We start from the raw sequence: 20148 nt of genomic DNA on the forward strand, positions 1-20148 counted from the left end.
CCACTCTGGAAATACTCTCCTTCCTCTGTGGTCTGCTTTTTTGAAAGGTCTCAGAACAACACTAAGCCAAAAGATGTTATACAGTTCACTTGGATCACCCTGTTTCACACACACCTTGCTCCTCCCCAAGATGTGCATTTGCCACCAGAGTAAAGGCATCAGGGAAAAATTTCAAGGCAGTCACCACACTGTATCTGGAACCACCATCATTCTAGTTTCAGACCTTTTACTGAGTTCTGCTCATAGAACCCAACAGCTTCTTCCTTCATCATGAATTTTCTGCCAGGTGTCAGAAGGTTCCCTTTCCTTGCTAGGTTCACCAGATACTGCCCTTGCTATATAAATTACATTTTATTATTATATATGACATAAACTGTTACCACAGGTGGAGGGAATGAATTTTGAGAACTCTAAGGACCACCTCATTTACCCATCCCTGAGTGTAACTCAGTTTTTAACTCTATGAAGTTTCCATCTACACCAGGTAGAAATTTCTTCTTCCTCTAAACTTTAAATCTATATTATCTTTATGAAAAATTGGCCTTATGATTAAGGCCTCATATCACCTTAATCAACCTTCTGCCTATGAAGCCTCTCATTTTGTAGTTTATCATCTTTCTCTTTTTCTTTTTACAGCCATATCTGTGACATATGAAGTTCCTGGGCTTGGGGTTGAATTGGGCTACAGCTGCCTGCCTATGCCACAGTCACAGCAGTGCTGAATCTGAGCCACAGCTGCAACCTACACTGTAGCTGTGGCAATACCGGATCCTTAACCCACTGAACAAAGCCAAGGATCGAAAACACATCCTCATGGACACTATTTTGGGTTCTTAACCCACTGAGCCACAATGGGAACTTCTACTTTATCTTAACTAGAGAGATCCTTCATGCTAGGGAGCCTGTTAGAAACGTTTCTTATCTCCCACTGTCTGTGCACAGTAGATGCTCAAGAAGTATTTGATATATATTAAATGAGTAATTTATAATTGTGTCCCTCTTCTTCACCCACAATATTTTACCTCTGAATATAGTAGGATTCAGTAGGATTCTTAAGTGAAGGCATCTTTTGTTGCACAAGAAAATGGGTTTTTGGGAGTTCCCATCGTGGCTCAGTGGTATCTGACTAGCATCCATGAGGATGTAGGTCGATCCCTGGCCTTGCTCAGTGGGTTAAGGATCCAGCTGTGGTGTAGGTTGTGCAGATGCGGCTCGGATCCTGCATTGCTGTGGCTGTGGCATAGGCCGGCAGCTAGAGCTCCAATCTGACCCCTAGCCTGGGAACCTCCATAATGCAGCTGGTGCAGCCCTAAAAAGAAAAAAGAAAAAAAGAAAATGGGTTTTTACTTAGCTGTCTGTGCTCTTGTTCATAATCAGCGCAGGGGTGAAGAGTAGGGAACTATCCTCTTCAGAAGCAACCCAAAGGAGCCCATTAAATTCTTTTCTCTTGGAAATCTTGGGCTGAGAGAGCCCGGCAGTCTCTGGAACTGCATACAGCAGCACTCTAGAGACAATCCAAACTCTTGTGAGATTCCTAGGGTTGCTTTGCTTTCTACCCATCTACCTGCTCTGAGATGCCCTTATGTCCTTATTAAAAGTTCTTCTGCTTAAATCAGCTAGAAGTGGTTTCTATTCTTTCCAACTAGGAGAACCTGACATAACAGTAGAATAAGATGGCACACTGACAACATCACACAGATGATACTCCTCAAATAAAGGAAAAGCATTACTTGTGTTAACCAAGTATCCCACTTCATTCAAATAAACTCAGTTATTCTCTTTCCTTAAAGAAAAGTGTGGTTTTTAGCTCTTTGAGGAGGAAAGGGCAAGTTTGGGACCAGGCTAAGATTAATAACAACAACAACAACTTCCAAAAGTTATGGAGATAAAAATTATTTTCAAAACCATACATTTTACATATTGTTACACACCATCCTCATACCATCTACACTGAGGTAAACAGAGAAGTGTAAGATCTGAATAACATTCACTGTATCTAAATACAAAGATGCCCTTATGGACTCTTAAAAGGGTAGGTGAGAATTTGCATTGATCCAATTCTTACAGTCTTGTGCTGGCCCCCTTGAAGCCAATGGCTAGGCAATCTGTAAATAAGATCTACCTAAGTCTACTGTCTCCATCCATCCACCCATCCGCTTATCCATTCATCCATCTATCCATGCATTCATCCTTCCAACATTCTTCTGTGTGAGGCACTGTGATGGATAATGGAAAAAATCAGGATAAGTAAAACATGATTCCCACCCATAAGAAAGCTCAAAGAAGAGTATGATAAAAAATCAATTAGCTACAGTGCAATATGATATCATATGATACAGGCATGAGCAAAGTATTATGATAGCCTCTAACTGCCTAGAGGAATGAAAACAGGGATTCTGAGAGAAGATGATGCTTAAGCTGGAACTTGAAGGAAAGTGGGAAACAGTCCCAGGAAAATGTAGCTTGAGTTCCTAATCCAAAGAACAGAAAATTTTGCTCCTAGTTTAGTGAGAAGAAAGTTAAAATGGAATGATAATATCTACTAGGGTCTCCTGCTGATAAGGCAAAACCACAGTACAATTCAGAAATCGGGAGTGCTTATCGCCACTTATAGCACCTAAGGACACAGTCCCCATGAGTTTTTAATACTCAGAAACAAAAAACCCAACTTTAAATATCTGCCTTACTCTACGCAATGAGATTACCAGAGGTCCTCTAAGAAAGTACACAGATCTAAAATTTTGTGAAAGGGGAGATTAAAAGGCCAAAGACATTTTTCACAAATGGAATAAAGTCTCTGATCTTAGATGAATGAATCACACATTTACTAATTTTTTTTTTTTTTTTTTTTTTGTCTTTTTTGCTATTTCTTGGGCCGCTCCCGCGGCATGTGGAGGTTCCCAGGCTAGGGGTCGAATCGGAGCTGTAGCTGCCAGCCTACACCAGAGCCACAGCAACGCGGGAGCCACAGCAAGCCGCGTCTGCAACCTACACCACAGCTCACGGCAACGCCAGATCGTCAACCCACTGAGCAAGGGCAGGGACCGAACCCGCAACCTCATGGTTCCTAGTCAGATTCGTTAACCACTGTGCTACGATGGGAACTCCACATTTACTAATTTTGAAAACTGTTAATACCAAACAATTCTTAAGAGGCAAAATAAAAGAGTTGATTTCTCTGTGGAAAGTGTTGGCCTAAGGAAAGTTTGAGTCATCAGATTATATGGGTATTAATCTAAATTTTTTCTTCATTTTCAAATATGTTAGAGAGAGCATCCTAAAGAGATTAAACTACTAACAAAATGTCTTTTTCAAAAAGGGAAAATGAATCACTCCACATGGATGTGCACTAAAACAAATATTTCCTATATAAACAAGTGCTAAAGTTGAATGCTCTTAACTCACGACTTAATAGCGTTTCACACATGAAGACTCCTTGAGATCCCTGCAAGTGTGGGCTGCTGCCAGTTCAAGGAGGAAAAATATTAAGGGTATGTGAAGAATGAGAAAGAGTTGCTGTTTTATGCACAGTTCCTTTAAAGAGTAAGGATTAATTCCTAAATTAAGAGATTTTTTAATTTTTTTTAATTTTTTTTGCTTTTTAGGGCCACACCTGTGACATATGGAGTTTTCCAGGCGAGGGGTGGTTTGGAGCTATAGCTGCCAGCCTACACCACAGCCACAGCAATGCAGGATCCACGCTGCTTCTGCAACCTACACCACAGCTCATGGCAACGATGGATCCTTAACCCACTGATCAAGGCCAGGGATCGAACCAACAACCTCATGGTTTCCTAGTCAGATTCATTTATGCTGCGCCACAATGGGAACTCCCGCCTTTTTTTTTTTTTTTTTTTTTTTGAAAGAGCATATAAAGAAGGGTGTCAAGGCACAAAAAGGAAATTGAAATCCAATTGCAATAATTACTCATGCAATTGGTCCCTATCTACGTTGCTTTATAGAAACCTCCTGAGTACCAAAGAATTGATGATTTTACAAAAAAGAAACTCTACATCATTGCATGGTTCAACTACTGCTTCCTTAGACCTTTCAGGAAATAATCCCCAAGTATTTTTCATAAGCCCTAAAGGGCTTTCGACATTAAAATAAAGCGATAGAGATCAAGCGTGGAATAACGGCAGAATTGCAGTGACGAGTTGTACTAGTTCCCAATGATTGACTTTCTCCTCCAAACGATGGGACAAAGGGCATCATCCCATGGACACAGTCAGTTTCGCAGTGATGGACAGACACATGTGGATGACCTGAGGCACAAGCTGTGATTGGTCCTAGAAAAATGAAAGGCAGAATTGGGTTCAAAACCCACCCCTCATGATTTCTGGTCCTAATTCAGCCAGAGTTGAGCTGCTTCATATCTGTATTATACACATTTTGCATCCTTCCCAAAAGTTGCTCTGTGTGCAGCATGATAAGAAAAAACCAGATATTTGGCTTGGTAACAGTATCCAAGGTATAAGTGCCAAACTTAGAGTAAGCTTCTCACCACAGGATATCTGAGATCTGCTACCATAGAGAGGATCATGGCTGGATGATGACGACTAGAGTTCAGTTTTCAAAATTTTGGGAATAATCTGATCATAGCCTTTCCTTCTTGTTACATTATAAGATAGGAATTTAGAGTATTCAGTCAACAGGTTCTCCCAGTAACAGGTGATATCATCCATCTGCAAGTGGTTCAGAATAAACTGGCTTCCCCTAGAGACAAGATTAACAAGAACAGTTAAAGCATGGTATTTAATAATACTAGTAGCTTACATTTGGGTGCTTACTTTGTGTCAAGCACTGTTCAGAATACCTTATATCAATTAACTCTTTGATCCTCCAAACCAACTCAATAGCCATTGTATCCATACACATGCATGTGGCAACACACAATTTTTCCTTAAAAATAAATATTTAAACAGTCAATCCTCAGAAAGAGTATTTTGATTACTTCAAATATTTCAATCTAACTCTATAAAGGATGGGCTTGGGACGTATGTGAATGTGTGTCTTCCCCCAGGACACCCTTGATTCTGATTATCTCTGTATAATGAGGATGAAATGCAGGTGTCACTATGGTAACAACATTCAGCTCGGACAAAATGGGGATGATAAAGCAAAGTGGAAAAAAAAAATGAACAGGGCTTACCTTTCAGCAATTTCTTGCGCTATATCATCATTTGCTTTTACAAACTGCAACAGCTCCCTAAAATGGAAAGAATTATCAGGCTTTGAAATACAGACCAAGCTCATTAGTGCTAAGTCAGAAATCATGGATTGAGATCTATAGTTAATCTCTTAGTATGTAGATGGTGGATTATTTCTTTTTTAAAGCAAAGATATTGGCTCCTCTCAGGAACAAAATAACAATAACAGCAAACAGCCCACACATAGGCCAAAGGCAACCTGTTGTAGTTTTGGAACATATTTGAGAAAACAGAGAAATGTTCAGTGAAACACATCAAATATCTATTAGTGAAGAAAAATGCTCTGGCCCCCAGAAGATGGCTCTGGGCCTTCATTTCTGGCCCCTTTCCACACCTCTTCCTAGCTCCTCCCATCAGGAAAGGAAATTTGCCTTGGCTTCACTGAGGTCAATCCTCATGCTCTATCTGAATGTCCCTTTGACAACATAATACAACTAAATATTCCCATCTTTAGTCTTTAGAAGATTTGAGCTTTTTCACTGCATACTATCTGAATACTACATTTGAATCAGCATTAGAGCACTTTTAAAAATTAAGTCCCCACTCAGCCTTGTTGGATAATAACGCAATACTGTCTTTGAGAACCAAATAAGCAAAAAAAAAAAAAAAAAAAAAAAAAAAAAAAAAAGTTTTCGGTAGAAAAAGTCATCAGGAGTGAATGTGTTTGTTGGGTGGGGACTTTGAGGCAGACCATGGGAGTCATCAGAAACTGCTTGGCAAACAGTTGCTTACTGGACATTGGAGAGATCTGTTTTGACTGGGATATAGTGAACCCATGGCTTCAGCTGTGGATAGAAGAATTCCAGCCACTCATTACCCACATGGAAAACAAGTGAACCACACAGAAAGAGGTGTTTGAACCGGAAACTTGCAGCTACACCCCGAAAATTAAACAGATACCTGGAAAAGAAAGAGCAAAATATACTTGATACTGTATGCCTGCTGCCACAAATATTTTTCTTATTTCCTCTTCTCCTTCTCTCCTTTTATGATCCCCCTCTCCTTCCCCTTTCGTCTCTGGTTTTCAAAGACACATCAGCATGTCCCTGTGATGTTTCTATAAACTCCTTGCTTTTGAGGGTAAAGGGTGTTCCTAGGGATGCCAAGGAGAAGGAGAAAAAAGGGATACTTTCTCCAGGCAGAGACAGATAAGGCCACCTGGGTGCTGGTACAGTGGATACAAGAATAGAAACAATATCTCACCCCTTGCTACAGGTTTTTCTCAGCCTCAAGTCTCTAGCACATCATGGCCCTCCAAAGCCCTATTTTTCCCATAGGGTACCCCATCTGGTCAAAGGCATGCTCTGTTCCTTCTTCTGAAGTCTAAAGAAGACAACCTAATCAATCTTCAAAGAAATGCCCCTTGGAAAAAAGCTATTTTAGAAAAGAACATTTTCTTTTCAGCATTACTTATGCATGGAGCCCTGTCTCCAACCAGAGTTGTGTCTACCCTACAGTTCCTACTGTGCAGTGTAATCAGCATTCATCTCTCTGAATTTCCCCACTACCCTCCTCCTGACCTGGTTTTACCTGTCTTAGTCTTGGCATTTAAATATAATATTTTAGGAGTTCCTGTCATTGTGCAGTGGTTAACGAATCCGAGTAGGAACCATGAGGTTGTGGACTCGATCCCTGGCCTTGCTCACTGGGTTAAGGATCCAGTATTGCCACAAGCTGTGGTGTAAGTCGAAGATGCACTCAGATCCCACGTTGCAGTGGCTCTGGTGTAGGCTGGCGGCTACAGCTCCGATTAGACCCCTAGCCTGGGAACCTCCATATGCCACGGGTGCAGCCCTAGAAAAGGCAAAAAGACTAAATAAATAAATAAATAAATAAATACAGTATTTTAGTTACGAATGATTTATTCATGTTTTTGGTGGGGTTTTTGTTTGTTTGTTTGTTTTTGGTTTTTTTTTTGCGCTTTTTCGTTAACCACTGCACCATGACGGGAACTCCAGAAATGACTTATTCATGTTGAACGCTGAATGTTAAACTGAACATTAAACTAAACAATAAACTGTTTTTACTGACCAAATAAATACTTGTTCTAACTTCAGCTCTTGGTGGGTGGGGTGTAAAAGGAGGAAATCCCATTCTTCTGATTACAGTACACAAGCTCTGTGGAAGCAGGGACCACGTTTCTTGTCTCTGCAGTTCCCACAGAACCCAGGCCAGAAACTTGTGCCCAGCAGACTCTCAGTAAATAACAGCTAAATAGATTAATGTGACTTTCACAAGCCCTAGCTGGGCCCTAGTGTTAAAGGTCTCACCCAAAGTGAAGTTATTCCAAAAGCAATAGGGAAACCAGGAGAGGCAGGAGTCCTGGAAGTCTTACTTGTATTTGCAGTGATCCACAAGATGGACATCCTTGGCAGCTGGCTTTCCCAAGGTATCCTTTCAGTAAAAAAGGAGTGTTAGTACTGGCAGTAGGAACATTTATTGAAGACCACTGTGCAACAAGCATCGCTAAACGTTTCATCAACATGACCTCATTTAAGTCTCAATAAACATTGGGAGGTATGATTATCCCATCTTACAGATGAAGGAGCCAAGGCTTTGAGAAATCTGGAGACTTGTGATGGGTTGTATGGCCCCAAGTAGAAGAGCTCAGGTTTTAACCTGGATCTGTCTGATTTTAGAGTTTAAGCTCCCCTCAGGCCATGTGGATTGCTCCTCTGAACTCAAAGGTCATGGCCTGCAGACATGTCCCTCTGTGTCAGTCATACTACGCAAGAGGTTACAAAGGGTGCTTGGTGGGATTAGAGGTGTAAACCACACAAACATTTTGTTAAGCTCACAAAGTATTTAAAAATAATATTCGAGGGAGTTCCTGTTATGGCTCAGTGGTAACAAACCCAACTAGTATCTGTGAGGACATGGGTTCCATCCCTCAGTGGGTTAAGGATCCAGTGTTCCTGTGAGCTGCAGTGTAAGTCACAGACATGGCTCGGATCTGGCATTGCTGTGGCTGTGGTGTAGGCTAGCAGCTGTAGCTCCAATTCAACCCCTAGCCTGGGAACTTCCATATGGTGAGGGTGTAGGCACCCCCCTCCCCCAAAAAAGAACACAACAACAACAAAAATTCAAGCCATTGCCAACACTTATAGGTGGTAGAATATTTCTTATAAAACCCCACATTTCTAACTTTTCTTGGGAAAAAAAAAGATTTGGCAAACCAAGCTCCTAGTCCCCTTCAGCACTCTCTCCTGCTCACCACTGCAATCCCCGGGGGCCTCAGTTTGAGACCACCATTCACATTCCAGCCACCTTAGCAGAAGGTAAACTGATGAAGGGAACAGGTCTTGTTTGCTTTTGCAGCCTCCCATAATATTTACTGTGCTGAGTGCTTACTTTTTTCAGATTTTTATTTTATTTTATTTACTTATTATTTTTAATCTTTTTTAGGGCCCTACCCATGACATATGGAGGTTCCCAGGCAAGGGGTCAAATCGGAATTGCAGCTGCCGGCCTGTGCCACAGCCGTAGCAACTCAGAATCCAAGCCACATCTGCAACCTACACCACAGCTTAAGGCAACGCCAGATCCTTAACCCACTGAGTAAGGCCAGGGATTGAACTCTTATCCTCATGGTTACTCTTTATGTTCATTACCACTGAGCCACAATGGGAACTCCCATAAATAAGGTTTTATTGGAACAAAGCCACGTTCATTCATTGTGATACTGTCTATGCAGCTTTCATGTGGCATTGGCAGAGCTGAGTAACTACAACCCAGACTGCAGGATCCACAAAGCCTTAAATATTTGCCATCTGGCCCTTTATATAACAAGTTTGTGACCCCTGGTTTAAACCTTTAAAACTGTATAAAATATGAGTCATAATATGGTCCAGAAAAGCAATCTGAGTTTGAAAAAGAATAATTTACATATATACTAATTTTAGTCCATGGAACTTTCTCTACATTCATCCCACCACCAAGAGGAAACCTAATCTGAAATTCTACCCAGGAGGCAATGTTCTTTGAGGGAGAACGTTCACTGCTGTAGTTCTATTCAGATGACTGGTGATTACTTGCATAGATTTCCAGGCCTGATTTTTGGTGTACTCTGCATCAACAAGCTTCGGATTTTTCCGAGATAGAAGAATGAGAGGATCTCGTTCTGGACTTGTCCTACAAAAGAAACACAGGACATAAACCATGTGCCCTGCACCATAATACCGTTCCCTTACTCTGAAAGGTAAGTAATAATCAGACCCAATGCAATGACTACACACATGGAAAACTCACTGGTGCAGAGCGGGGCAGATACTGGATCCTACAGCATCCAGGTGGTCCTTGCCTGTTCCCCACTTTACCCATCAGGGATGGGGAGTAGTTGGCCCTTCTTTGCTTGCATCTAGTCTTTAGGATTATGCTGTTATGGTTACTACAGCCACATCCCAGAGAGTGATTTCCCTTTTAGAAGGTTCATGTAGCCTCTAATTACTGGTACTCATAGCTGTGTGACCAGGTAATCAGCACTCACCAAAATGGCTCCATGACCTTTGTTGTGTGTGCTCCATAAAGTCCAGTATAATATTGAAATTAAAAAGAAAACTAAAGGGCTCAAACACCTGAAAACTATATGTAGAAAAAGTCCTAGTTATGATCCTAGTAGCACATGATCTTGTCATTTGAGGGGTCATGGGCCTCCTGAGAATTTAACGAGAACTGTGGACCCCCTTTCTAGAAAACTGCACATATACCCATATAATTTCAAGGAAGTCCTAAAACTTGTGAAGTCCATGGAACCCAAGTTAAGAATCTGTGATCTGGGAGTTCCCGTCGTGGCGCAGTGGTTAACGAATCCGACTAGGAACCATGAGGTTGCGGGTTCGGTCCCTGCCCTTGCTCAGTGGGTTAACGATCCGGCGTTGCCGTGAGCTGTGGTGTAGGTCGCAGACGCGGCTCGGATCCCGAGTTGCTGTGGCTCTGGCGTAGGCCGGCGGCTACAGCTCCGATTCAACCCCTAGCCTGGGAACCTCCATATGCCTCGGGAGCGGCCCAAGAAATAGCAACAACAACAACAACAAAAGACAAAAAGACAAAAAGACAAAAAAAAAAAAAAAGAAACCTATCAAAAAAAAAAAAAAAGAATCTGTGATCTGAAAATCTGAGAATCAGGTTGATAAGTAACTGTAAGCAGTGGTTATTGGGCCCATCTGCACCCTGATATCCATTGCCCAAGGGAAGAGAGGGGTGACCACCAACAAGGACGCAAAGAGAAAATTGCAGAACTTTTTTTTTTTTTTGTCTTTTGTCTTTTTAGGGCTGCACCCAAGGCATATGGAAGTTCCCAGGCTAGGGGCAAATCGTAGCTACGCTGCTGACCTATGCCACAGCCCTAGCAACACAGGATCCAAGCCATGCCTGCGACCTACACCACAGCTCACAGTAACACCAGATCCTTAACCCACTGAGCGAGGCCAGGGATTGAACCTGCATCCTCAAGGATACTAGTCGGGTTCATTAACCACTGAGCCACAACGGGAACTCTGAAAACTGCAAACTCTTCACCTTTCTCAGGGTCTTTTGTATTCATCTGTCCAACAGGTATTGCTTATGCATCTAACATGGCAAGTACTGTTCTTGGCCCTGGGGATGCGGAGCTGAACAACGCAGACAAGGTCCTTTCCCTTCCCCTCTTCCTCTCTTCCTCTCTTTCTTCCCTGCTTCCCTCTCCATTTTCACCAGTTTCAGTCTGTGCTTCCACCACTGTCAGAAGAGCTGGTGATGGTTCCTGCTCTGCCACTAACTTGCAGAGTGACTGTGGGCAAGGGCATAAGCTCTTTCCAGGAAACTGTAATCTCTCAGGCAAGAGGACAACTCATTGCTCTGTTCAACATTATATACTCAGAGCCCATCACACTATGGCACTTTGTAAATATATGCTGAATGACTAGACGGACGAAATTTACTTCTTTGAGTTTCCTTTCAACTAAGAGTGATTTTGGCAAATAATTTGAATTCTTCTCTAGTCTAAAATTCTTTTTTTCTTTTTTTTTTTTTTTTTTTTTTTTTTGTCTTTTTGCTTTTTCTATAGCTGCTCCCCGGCATATGGAGGTTCCCAGGCTAGGGGTCTAATCAGAGAGAGCTGTAGCCACCAGCCTATGCCAGAGCCACGGCAATGCGGGACCCGAGCCGAGTCTGCAGTCTGCACCACAGCTCACAGCAACGCCAGATCCTTAATCCACTGAGCAAGGCCAGGGATCAAACCTGCAACCTCACGGTTCCCAGTCAGATTCGTTAACCACTGCGCCACGACGGGAACTCCTAGTCTAAAATTCTGTGAGTCTACTTAAATTCTGTGATTCTACAGATTTCTTGGTTATCTTAGTTTTCTCTTTGAAGTAGAGTTCCTCACACCCGCAAAATTACTTATATTTTATATATTAGCTGGAAGATTATATTTGGAAAATGTCAGAAAGTATAGTCACCTTGATCCTCGGAAATACGCTGTGGAGTTTTTCTTTTCCCATGGCCATTGGGCTGCTGACCTAAAAATAGATTTTATTAGTTTCTATGTCTTTTCCTTAACTATATAAGGAGGTGTTTGAACCATTTCTGAAGATTGGTCAAGAGCTTTACATTTTTAAATAAGTCCCATCTAGACTACTCAAAAGGAAAACTCTAAATCACATTATGTTCCCTTCTGTTATTACCTCATTCCTCTGGAGATGCTAGCTAGCAAGATCTGCCAATCCACTGATCAGTTAGTACGTTAACAACATTGACGGAAAAGTTCCCCAAACTAAAAGACATCTTTAGTGGGATGGAAATCCTATAAAATTGGATTGTGATGATCATTGTACAACTATAAATGTAATACATTTATTGACTAATAAAAATAAAAATAAAATTAAAAAAATAAAAGACATGTTTAGGCTATTTAATTCAGTACAATGAGGATTTCTTCCCCACTTTAAGTAGAGTCTACTGATAAAATTAATAGGCAAAGACAACTGCAGAAAACATCAGTAACTGAATTAAGGACAAGGAAATAAATCACTTCCTGACTTCATGTTTTAGATGCATAGAAGGTAATATCAGATTTAGTCTGACTTTGCGAAGCACCCTGTTATTCTTGAGACTGTACTAAGTGCTTCATAAAGACAAAGTCCCTGAAACTCAGGTCTCAGTGCCCATTATCATGGCCAGCTTTCCTTGCTGTCGCTGCTAGATCAAAGACACATCATTCTCTTTTTTTTTTTTTTTTGTCTTTTTGCTATTTCTTTGGGCCGCTCCCGCGGCATATGGAGGTTCCCAGGCTAGGGGTTCAATCAGAGCTGTAGCCACCGGCCTACGCCAGAGCCACAGCAACTCGGGACCCGAGCTGCGTCTGCAACCTACACCACAGTTCACGGCAACGCTGGATCATTAACCCACTGAGCAAGGGCAGAGACCGAACCCGCAACCTCATGGTTCCTAGTCGGATTCGTTAACCACTGCGCCACGACGGGAACTCTGACACATCATTCTTAACTTATTTCATAGGACCCTGCGCAGAAGTTCGAGCAGTGTCTTTTTCTGAAAACAGGAGGGGATTGGACTGAACTGGAGTTAATGCGGGATTGGTGAGCTATTTGCTATAATGGAGAAACTTAGGACAAAAACTTCTCAGGTAGTGATACTTTCCAGTGATACTACACCCACGGCATATGGAGGTTCCCAGGCTAGGGGTCCAATTGGAGCTGTAGCTGCTGGCCTGCACCACAGTCACAGCAACACCAGATCCTTAACCCACTGAGTGAGACCAGGGATCAAACCCATGTCCTCATGGATGCTAGTCAGGTTTGTTAACTGCTGAGCCACGATGGGAACTCCCTTGTTTGTTTTATTTTTATTGAAAAAATTATATATGCTCATTATATAGAATTCTAATGGAAATGCATAAAATAATAGCAAAAAAATCAACTGGAAATCTCTCCACCCAGAGATAATCACTTTTAACAATTTAATGTTTCATTGAAGAATTTCTTTCCAATTATCTCCCCATACCAGTGATTCTCAGTTAGGAGTGATTTTGTGACTCTCCACCCAGGGATATTTGGCCATGTATATAGACATGTTTGATAGTCACTACTGGGGGACTGCTACTGGCAGTTAGTGAGTAAAGGCCAGAGATACTGCAAAACGTCCTACAATGCATAGGACAGCTCCTACAACAAAGAATAATCTAGCCCCAGGTAGAAACTTTAATAGTACCAAGACAGAAACCTTGCTCTAAATAACAGAGATCATACTATGCATGCTGTTAGGTAACATTCTTATTAGAACATATTTATAGATAATAATTAGAGCCAACACCTATGTGTTTCAGGCACTGTTCTAGGTTATAAACACACACACACATACATACACACTCATTCTCACAACCTTACAAAGTAGGTTTTATTATCCCTAATTTACAGTTGAGGCCCTCGAGAGGCTAAGCAATTTGCCCAGAGTCACACAGCTAATAAGAGCTTGAGTTTAATCCCAGAGTCCCTGTTCTTAAGACTTATGCTACCTTTACTTTCCATTCATGCACAATATTCCATTTAATTTTAATTTAATTTAATTTTTGCTTTTTTGGGCCGCACTTGCAGCATATGGAGGTTCCTAGGCTAGAGGTCTAATTGGAGTGACAGCTGCCGGCCTACACCACAGCTCCCGGCAATGCCGGATCCTTAACCCACTAAGCGAGGCCAGGGATCAAACCCAAAACCTCATGGTTCCTAGCTGGATTTGTTTCCACTGCACCACGACGGGAACGCCTCCATTTTTAAAGCCATGTTGTAATTCACTTCATCCCTTAATGGTGGAATTTTAGGTAGTCTAAACTTTTTGCTTTAAGAAACAACATTGTAGTGATGGCCAGTAGGCACATGAACAAATGCTCAACATCGCTAATTATTAGAGAAACGCAAATCAAAACCATGTGAGGTACCACCTCACACTGGTCAGAACGGCCATCATTAAAAAAGTCTACAGGAGTTTCCTGGTGGCTCAGCAGGTTAAGTATCTGGTGTTACCACTGCTGTGGCTCTGGTTACCACTGTGTCATGGGTTCCATATCTGACACAGGAACTTTTGCATGCAACAGGCATAGCCTAAAAAAAAAGTTAAAAAAGTCTAAAAATAACAAGTGCTGGAGAAGATGTGAGGAAAAGGGAACACTGCTGGTTGGAATGTAAGTTGGCGCAACCACTATGGAAAACAGTATGGAGGTTCTCAAGAAAACTGAAAATATGGAGCTCCTGTGTGGCACAGAGAAAACAAATCTGACTAGCATCCATGAGGACACAGGTTCAATCTCTGGCCTCACCCAATAGGTTAAGGATCCGACACTGCTGTGAGCTGTGATGAAGGTGTTGCTGTGGCTATGGTGTAGGCTGGCAGCTACAGCTCCTTTTCTACCCCTAGCCTTGGAGACGCCATATGCCACAGATATAGCCCTAAAAAGAAAAAAAAAAAATAGAATTACCATATGATGCAGCAATCCCATTTCTGGGAATATATCTAGACAAAACTGCAATTCAAAAAGATACATGCATTCCTGTGTTCATAGCAGCACTACTCACAACAGCAAAGATATAGAAACAACCTAAATGTCCATCAACCAATGAATGGATTAAGACAATGTGGTACATATATAAGATGGAATACTACTCAGCCATAAAAAGACTGAAATAATGCCATTCATAGCAACATGCATGCAACTAGAGATTATCATGCTAAGTGAAGTTAAGTCAGAAAGACAAATACCATATGATATCACTTGTTTGTGGCATCTAAAATATGGCACAAGTGTACCTATCTACAGAACAGAAACAGACTTACAAACATAGGAAACAGACTTGTGCTTGCCAAAGGGGAGGGAGAGGAGGGATGGACTGGAAGGCTGGGGTTAGAGGATGCAAACTATTACATTTAGAATGGATAAGCAACAAGGTCCTACTGTATAGCACAGAGAACTACATCCAATCTCCTGGGATAGACCATGATGGAAAGGAATATAAAAAAGAATGTGTGTGTGTGTGTGTGTGTGTGTGTGTGTGTGTGTGTGTGTGTGTCTGAGTCACTTTGCTGTATAGCAGAAACTGGCACAACATTGTAAATCATCTATAAAAAAAATAAAACATATTTCTCAAACAGAAAAAAAAATAGCACTGTAATGAATGTCCTTATATACACATCTTTGCACACTTGTCTAACTTCTCAGGATAAATTCTAGAAGTAAAATGGCTAGGTCAAGGATAAACACATTTTACATCTAGATATACACTGCCAAACTACCCAAGAGAAAAATGCATCAGTTTATACTGAAATTTTGAATATAAATTACTTTAGTCCCTGGGACAGCTGTATTTAACATACACAGACTTGGTCCAAGTATCGTCTGTTTTCCCTCTCTCTCATTCTTCCTACCCACCTACCTACCCTTCAAAACACTCACGTTAGGACTTTTGTCTCTAGGTAAGCACCAACAGTGACCACCACAACTTGGTCTCACCCCAGACCTCTTTTATAACTCCACCTCTCCACTGACAGTAGAGTGAATTCTTCAAATCTACAGGGACAATGAATTCTTCTACAGAGTGAAAATGGGGACAAACTCCCAGAAGATTATAAAAACAGAAAAATGTCACGCAGACATCAATGCAGATAACTAGCAGATTATTAAAGTTTCAAAGTAAGAATTGAAATCATACTGGGTCACTTTGCTGTAGAGAAGAAATTGACAGAACATTTAAAAAGAAATGAAATCATGGGGCTAGAGATTCTGAATGGAGGACTCTAAAAAATAAAATTGCAATTCTACAATCATGAATAAATTCAATTGAAAAATAAAATGGGATGTTATCAAAGGGAAAATGTATTCACCTAAGATTAGATTTTTAAAACATATTCTATCTCCCTAGTTTACAAGGTGTAAAACAGTAACTACACAGTGGAGGAACCTGGTAGAACACCTTGACTAGGTGACCAAAATTAATATCTCTAATGAGTGGAAGATGAACACAAAATCACTCAGGTAAGTATTTGAGCCAGCAATGCATAAACTGAATCTAATCATGAAGAAATAGATAAAACCAAGCTAAAGAACATTCTATTTAAAAAGTGGCCTGTATGGAGTTCCTGTTGTGGCTCAGGGGAAATGAATCTGACTAGTATCCATGAGGACACAGGTTCAATCCCTGGCCTTGCTGGGTGGGTTAAGGATCTGGTGCTGCCATGAGCTGTGGTGTAGGTCGCAGATGTGGCTAGGATCTGGAGTGGCTGTGGCGTAGGCCAGCAGCTGTAGCTCCAATTAGACCCCTAGGCTAAGAATCTCCATATACTGCAGATGCAGCCCTAAAAAGACAGGGAAAAAAAAAAAAAGTGGCCTGTATTCTTCAACATATCAATATCACAAAAGAGAAAGAGCCTAAAGAGCTACTGCAGATAGGGAAATTAAAGAGACATAAGGACTAAATACAACACTCGATGCTGGACTAGCTTCTGTACTAAAAGGGGAATGTGCCTTCTGGGACAGTATTGGGACAAGTAAGTGTTAAACTAATATTATTTCTTGTATTTGATAATTGAAATGTGGTTATAAAACATAATATTCTTGGAGTTCCTGTCATGGTGCAGCAATAATGAATCTGACTAGGAACCATGAGGTTGCAGGTTTGATCCCTGGCCTTGCTCAGTGGGTTAAGGATCCAGAGTCGCCATGAGCTGTGGTGTGGGTTGAAGACATGGCTCGGATCTCATGTTGCTGTGGCTGTGGTATAGGCCGGCAGCTGTCACTCTGATTAGACCCCTAGCCTGGGAACTTCCATATGCTGCGAGTGTGGTCCTGAAAAAAAGCAAAAAAAAAAAAAAAAAAACCCATAATATTCCTGTTCTTGCTCTTAGGAAATACGCATGAAAGCTTTAAGGGGTATAAAGTCATAAGGAATGCAACATAGTCTCCAATAGTCCAGAAAACAAGAAATTATGCATATACTACACATGCAGCCTAATGTCCATTAAAGGACACAATGAAGTAAATTATTATCAGATGGAATATCATGCTACTGAGGTCACTTCATATGTACTGACATTGAAAGATTTCTAAAACATACTGATAGGTGGGGGGAAAAGTTGCTTAGTTTAGACATATTCATAAATTTCTATGAGCATGTGTATGTTTCATAATCAGAAAAAAGTTGTTTTGGGGAGTTGCCATTGTGGCTCAACAGTAATGAACCCAACTAGAATCCATGAGGATGTGGGTTCGATCCCTGGCTTTGCTCAGTGGGGTAAGTATCTGGCATTACTGTGAGCTATGGTGTAGGTTGCAGACATGGCTTGAATCCTGCATTGCTGTGGCTAGGGTGTAGGCCAGCAGCTACAGCTTCAATTTAACCCCTAGCCTGGGAACTTCCATATGCCACACATGCGGCCCCCCAAAAAAGAAAAAAGTTGTTTTAAAAGATTGTAAAAGCTGGAGTTCCCGTTGTGGCTCAGTGGTTAATGAATCTGACTAGGAACCACGAGGTTTCGGGTTCAATCCCTGGCTTTTCTCAGTGGGTTAAGGATCCGGTGTTGCTGTGAGCTGTGGTGTAGGTTGCAGGTGAGGGAGGCTCGGATCCTGTGTTGCTGCATCTCTGGCATAGGCCAGCGGCTACAGCTCCAATTAGACCCCTAGCCTAGGAACCTCCATATGCTGCTGGTGCAGCCCTAGAAAAGGCAAAAAGACAAAAAACAAAACAAAACAATACAAAAAACATATGTTCAAAATGAAGAACTGGGAGTTCCTGTTTTGGTGCAACAGAAACAAATACGACTAGTTTCCATGAGGATGCAGGTTTGCTCCCTGGCCTTCCTCAGTGGGTAGGGGATCCAGCATTTGCCATGAGCTGTGGTGCTGGTCGCAGACGTAGCTTGAAGCCCGAGTTGCTGTGACTGGTGTAGCCTGGGAACTTCCAACCCCTTGTTTGGGAACTTCCATGTGCTGTGAATGCAGCCCTAAAAAGCAGGAAAAAAAAAAATGAAGAGCTAAATAAGAAATGACATCCTCAGTGTCTGGAGAACACAGATAATGTTAACTAGTCAAATGGAGAGGATAATGAATTTGAAAACCTGGACTTCAGGCTTCAATTGGTTCCTGATCTTGACCAAGTCCCTTAACCTCTCTGGGCCTTTATTCCCTAACAAAGTAGACAAAAACAATTTCCAGTTCCAGTTCTAAGAAGTAAGAGACCAATTTCTCTTAAAACATTAATTTTCAGAGTTCCTGTCATGGCGCAGCAGAAACAAATCCAACTAGGAACCATGAGGTTGCGGGTTCAATCCCTGACCTTGCTCAGTGGGTTAAGGATCTGGCATTACTGTGAGCTGTGGTGCAGGCCGGCAGCTGTAGCTCCGATTAGACCCCTAGCCTGGGAACCTCCATATGCCGTGGGTGTAGCCCTAAAAAGACAAAAGACAAAAAAAAAAAAGGAAGATTAATTTCCCACTTATACCTTCTAAACAACAGACTTTCTTTGCCCAGTGGCTCTAGCTTCCCCTGAGGACTGCAGCCTATGTGTTTCTTCAGAAAAGTGAGGTTTTCTTTTCTTTTTTTCTTTTTTTGCCTTTTCTAGGGCCGCTCCTGAGGCATATGGAGTTTCCCAGGCTGAGGTCTAATCGGAGCTGTAGCTGCTGGCCTATGTCAGAGCCACAGCAACGTGGGATCTGAGCCACGTCTGCAACCTACACCACAGCTCATGGCAACGCTGGATCCTTAACCCACTGAGCAAGGCCACGGATCGCACCCACAACCTCATGGTTCCTCAAATTCATTAACCACTGAGCCACGACAGGAACTCTGAAGTGAGGTTTTCTTTATCCCATTTAAACCTCCAGCCACACTTGGTGTAAGTGATAGATACTTGTAGAAATAAAATTAAATTATCGCTTCCCCTATTCCTAAGAGTGTTTCTGGAAGTTTGCTAATTAGGTACCAACACTGTTTGAATCATTAATGTAAAATGTATTTAGGGAAGAAATACCTATAGTTTGGTGACCCAGACAATCTAAATTCTGCTGATGGCAGGATGTTGTTAACAGGCCAAGGCAGGTTGCAATCATGAATCAGAGAGGCTCTGGAATAAGCTTGTACTTGAGATAGCTATGGGGCATTTATGCTTACCCTATCCCTGCCCAAAGGACTTAGCATTTTTTTTTTTTTTTTAATGGCTGCATCCATGACATATGGAAGTGTCCAGGCCAGAGGTTGAATCCAAGCCACAGCTGTGACCTATGCTGGGACAACATTGGATCCTTTAGCTGACTGCACTGGGCCAGGGATCTAATCAGCACCGCTGCAATGACCTGAACCACTTCGGTCAGGTGTACCACAGTGGGAACTCCCTTAGCTCTTTTTTTTTTTTTTTTTCAGTTTTTTATTTTCCCACTGTACAGCAAGGGGGTCAGGTTATCCTTACATGTATATATTACAATTACATTTTTCCCCCACCCTTTCTTCTGTTGCAACATGAGTATCTAGACAAAGTTCTCAATGCTATTCAGCAGGATCTCCTTGTAAATCTATTCTGTGTCTGATAAGTCCAAGCTCCCGATCCCTCCCACTCCCTCCCCCTCCCATCAGGCAGCCACAAGTCTCTTCTCCAAGTCCATAATTTTCTTTTCTGAGGAGATGTTCATTTGTGCTGGATATTAGATTCCAGTTATAAGTGATAGCATATGGTATTTGTTTTTGTCCTTCTGGCTCATTTCACTCAGGATGAGATTCTCTAGTTCCATCCATGTTGCTACAAATGGCATTATGTCATCCTTTTTTATGGCTGAGTAGTATTCCATTGTGTATATATACCACCTCTTCCGAATCCAATCATCTGTCGATGGACATTTGGATTGTTTCCATGTCCTGGCTATTGTGAATAGTGCTGCAATGAACATGCGGGTGCATGTGTCTCTTTTA

The 20148-nt window shown here is 41.7% G+C and overlaps 1 protein-coding gene across 6 annotated transcripts in view; it reads right to left on the bottom strand.

Moving 5' to 3' along the window:
* The window catches only part of POGLUT1 (protein O-glucosyltransferase 1), a 30415-nt gene continuing 12144 nt past the window's right edge, over positions 1878-20148 (bottom strand). The window contains exons 6-12 of one of the 6 annotated variants that reach the window (XR_002337888.1): positions 11648-11707; positions 9242-9341; positions 7546-7604; positions 5943-6110; positions 5153-5209; positions 4505-4716; positions 1878-4289 (exon numbers count right to left, since the gene is read on the bottom strand). Coding sequence is in view for 4 of the 6 variants with exons in the window: in XM_021070325.1 (XP_020925984.1) it covers positions 4560-4716; positions 5153-5209; positions 5943-6110; positions 7546-7604; positions 9242-9341; positions 11648-11707 (601 nt within the window). In the remaining 2 variants the exon portion in view is untranslated. Of the gene's footprint in view, positions 4717-5152; positions 5210-5942; positions 6111-7545; positions 7605-9173; positions 9342-11647; positions 11708-20148 lie in introns of all 6 variants that reach the window. The other 5 variants (XR_002337889.1, XM_021070325.1, XM_021070328.1 and 2 more) reach the window with 5 other exon arrangements.

The sequence above is a fragment of the Sus scrofa genome, chromosome 13, assembly GCF_000003025.6.
Source record: "Sus scrofa isolate TJ Tabasco breed Duroc chromosome 13, Sscrofa11.1, whole genome shotgun sequence".
Taxonomy (NCBI): Eukaryota; Metazoa; Chordata; class Mammalia; order Artiodactyla; family Suidae; genus Sus; species Sus scrofa.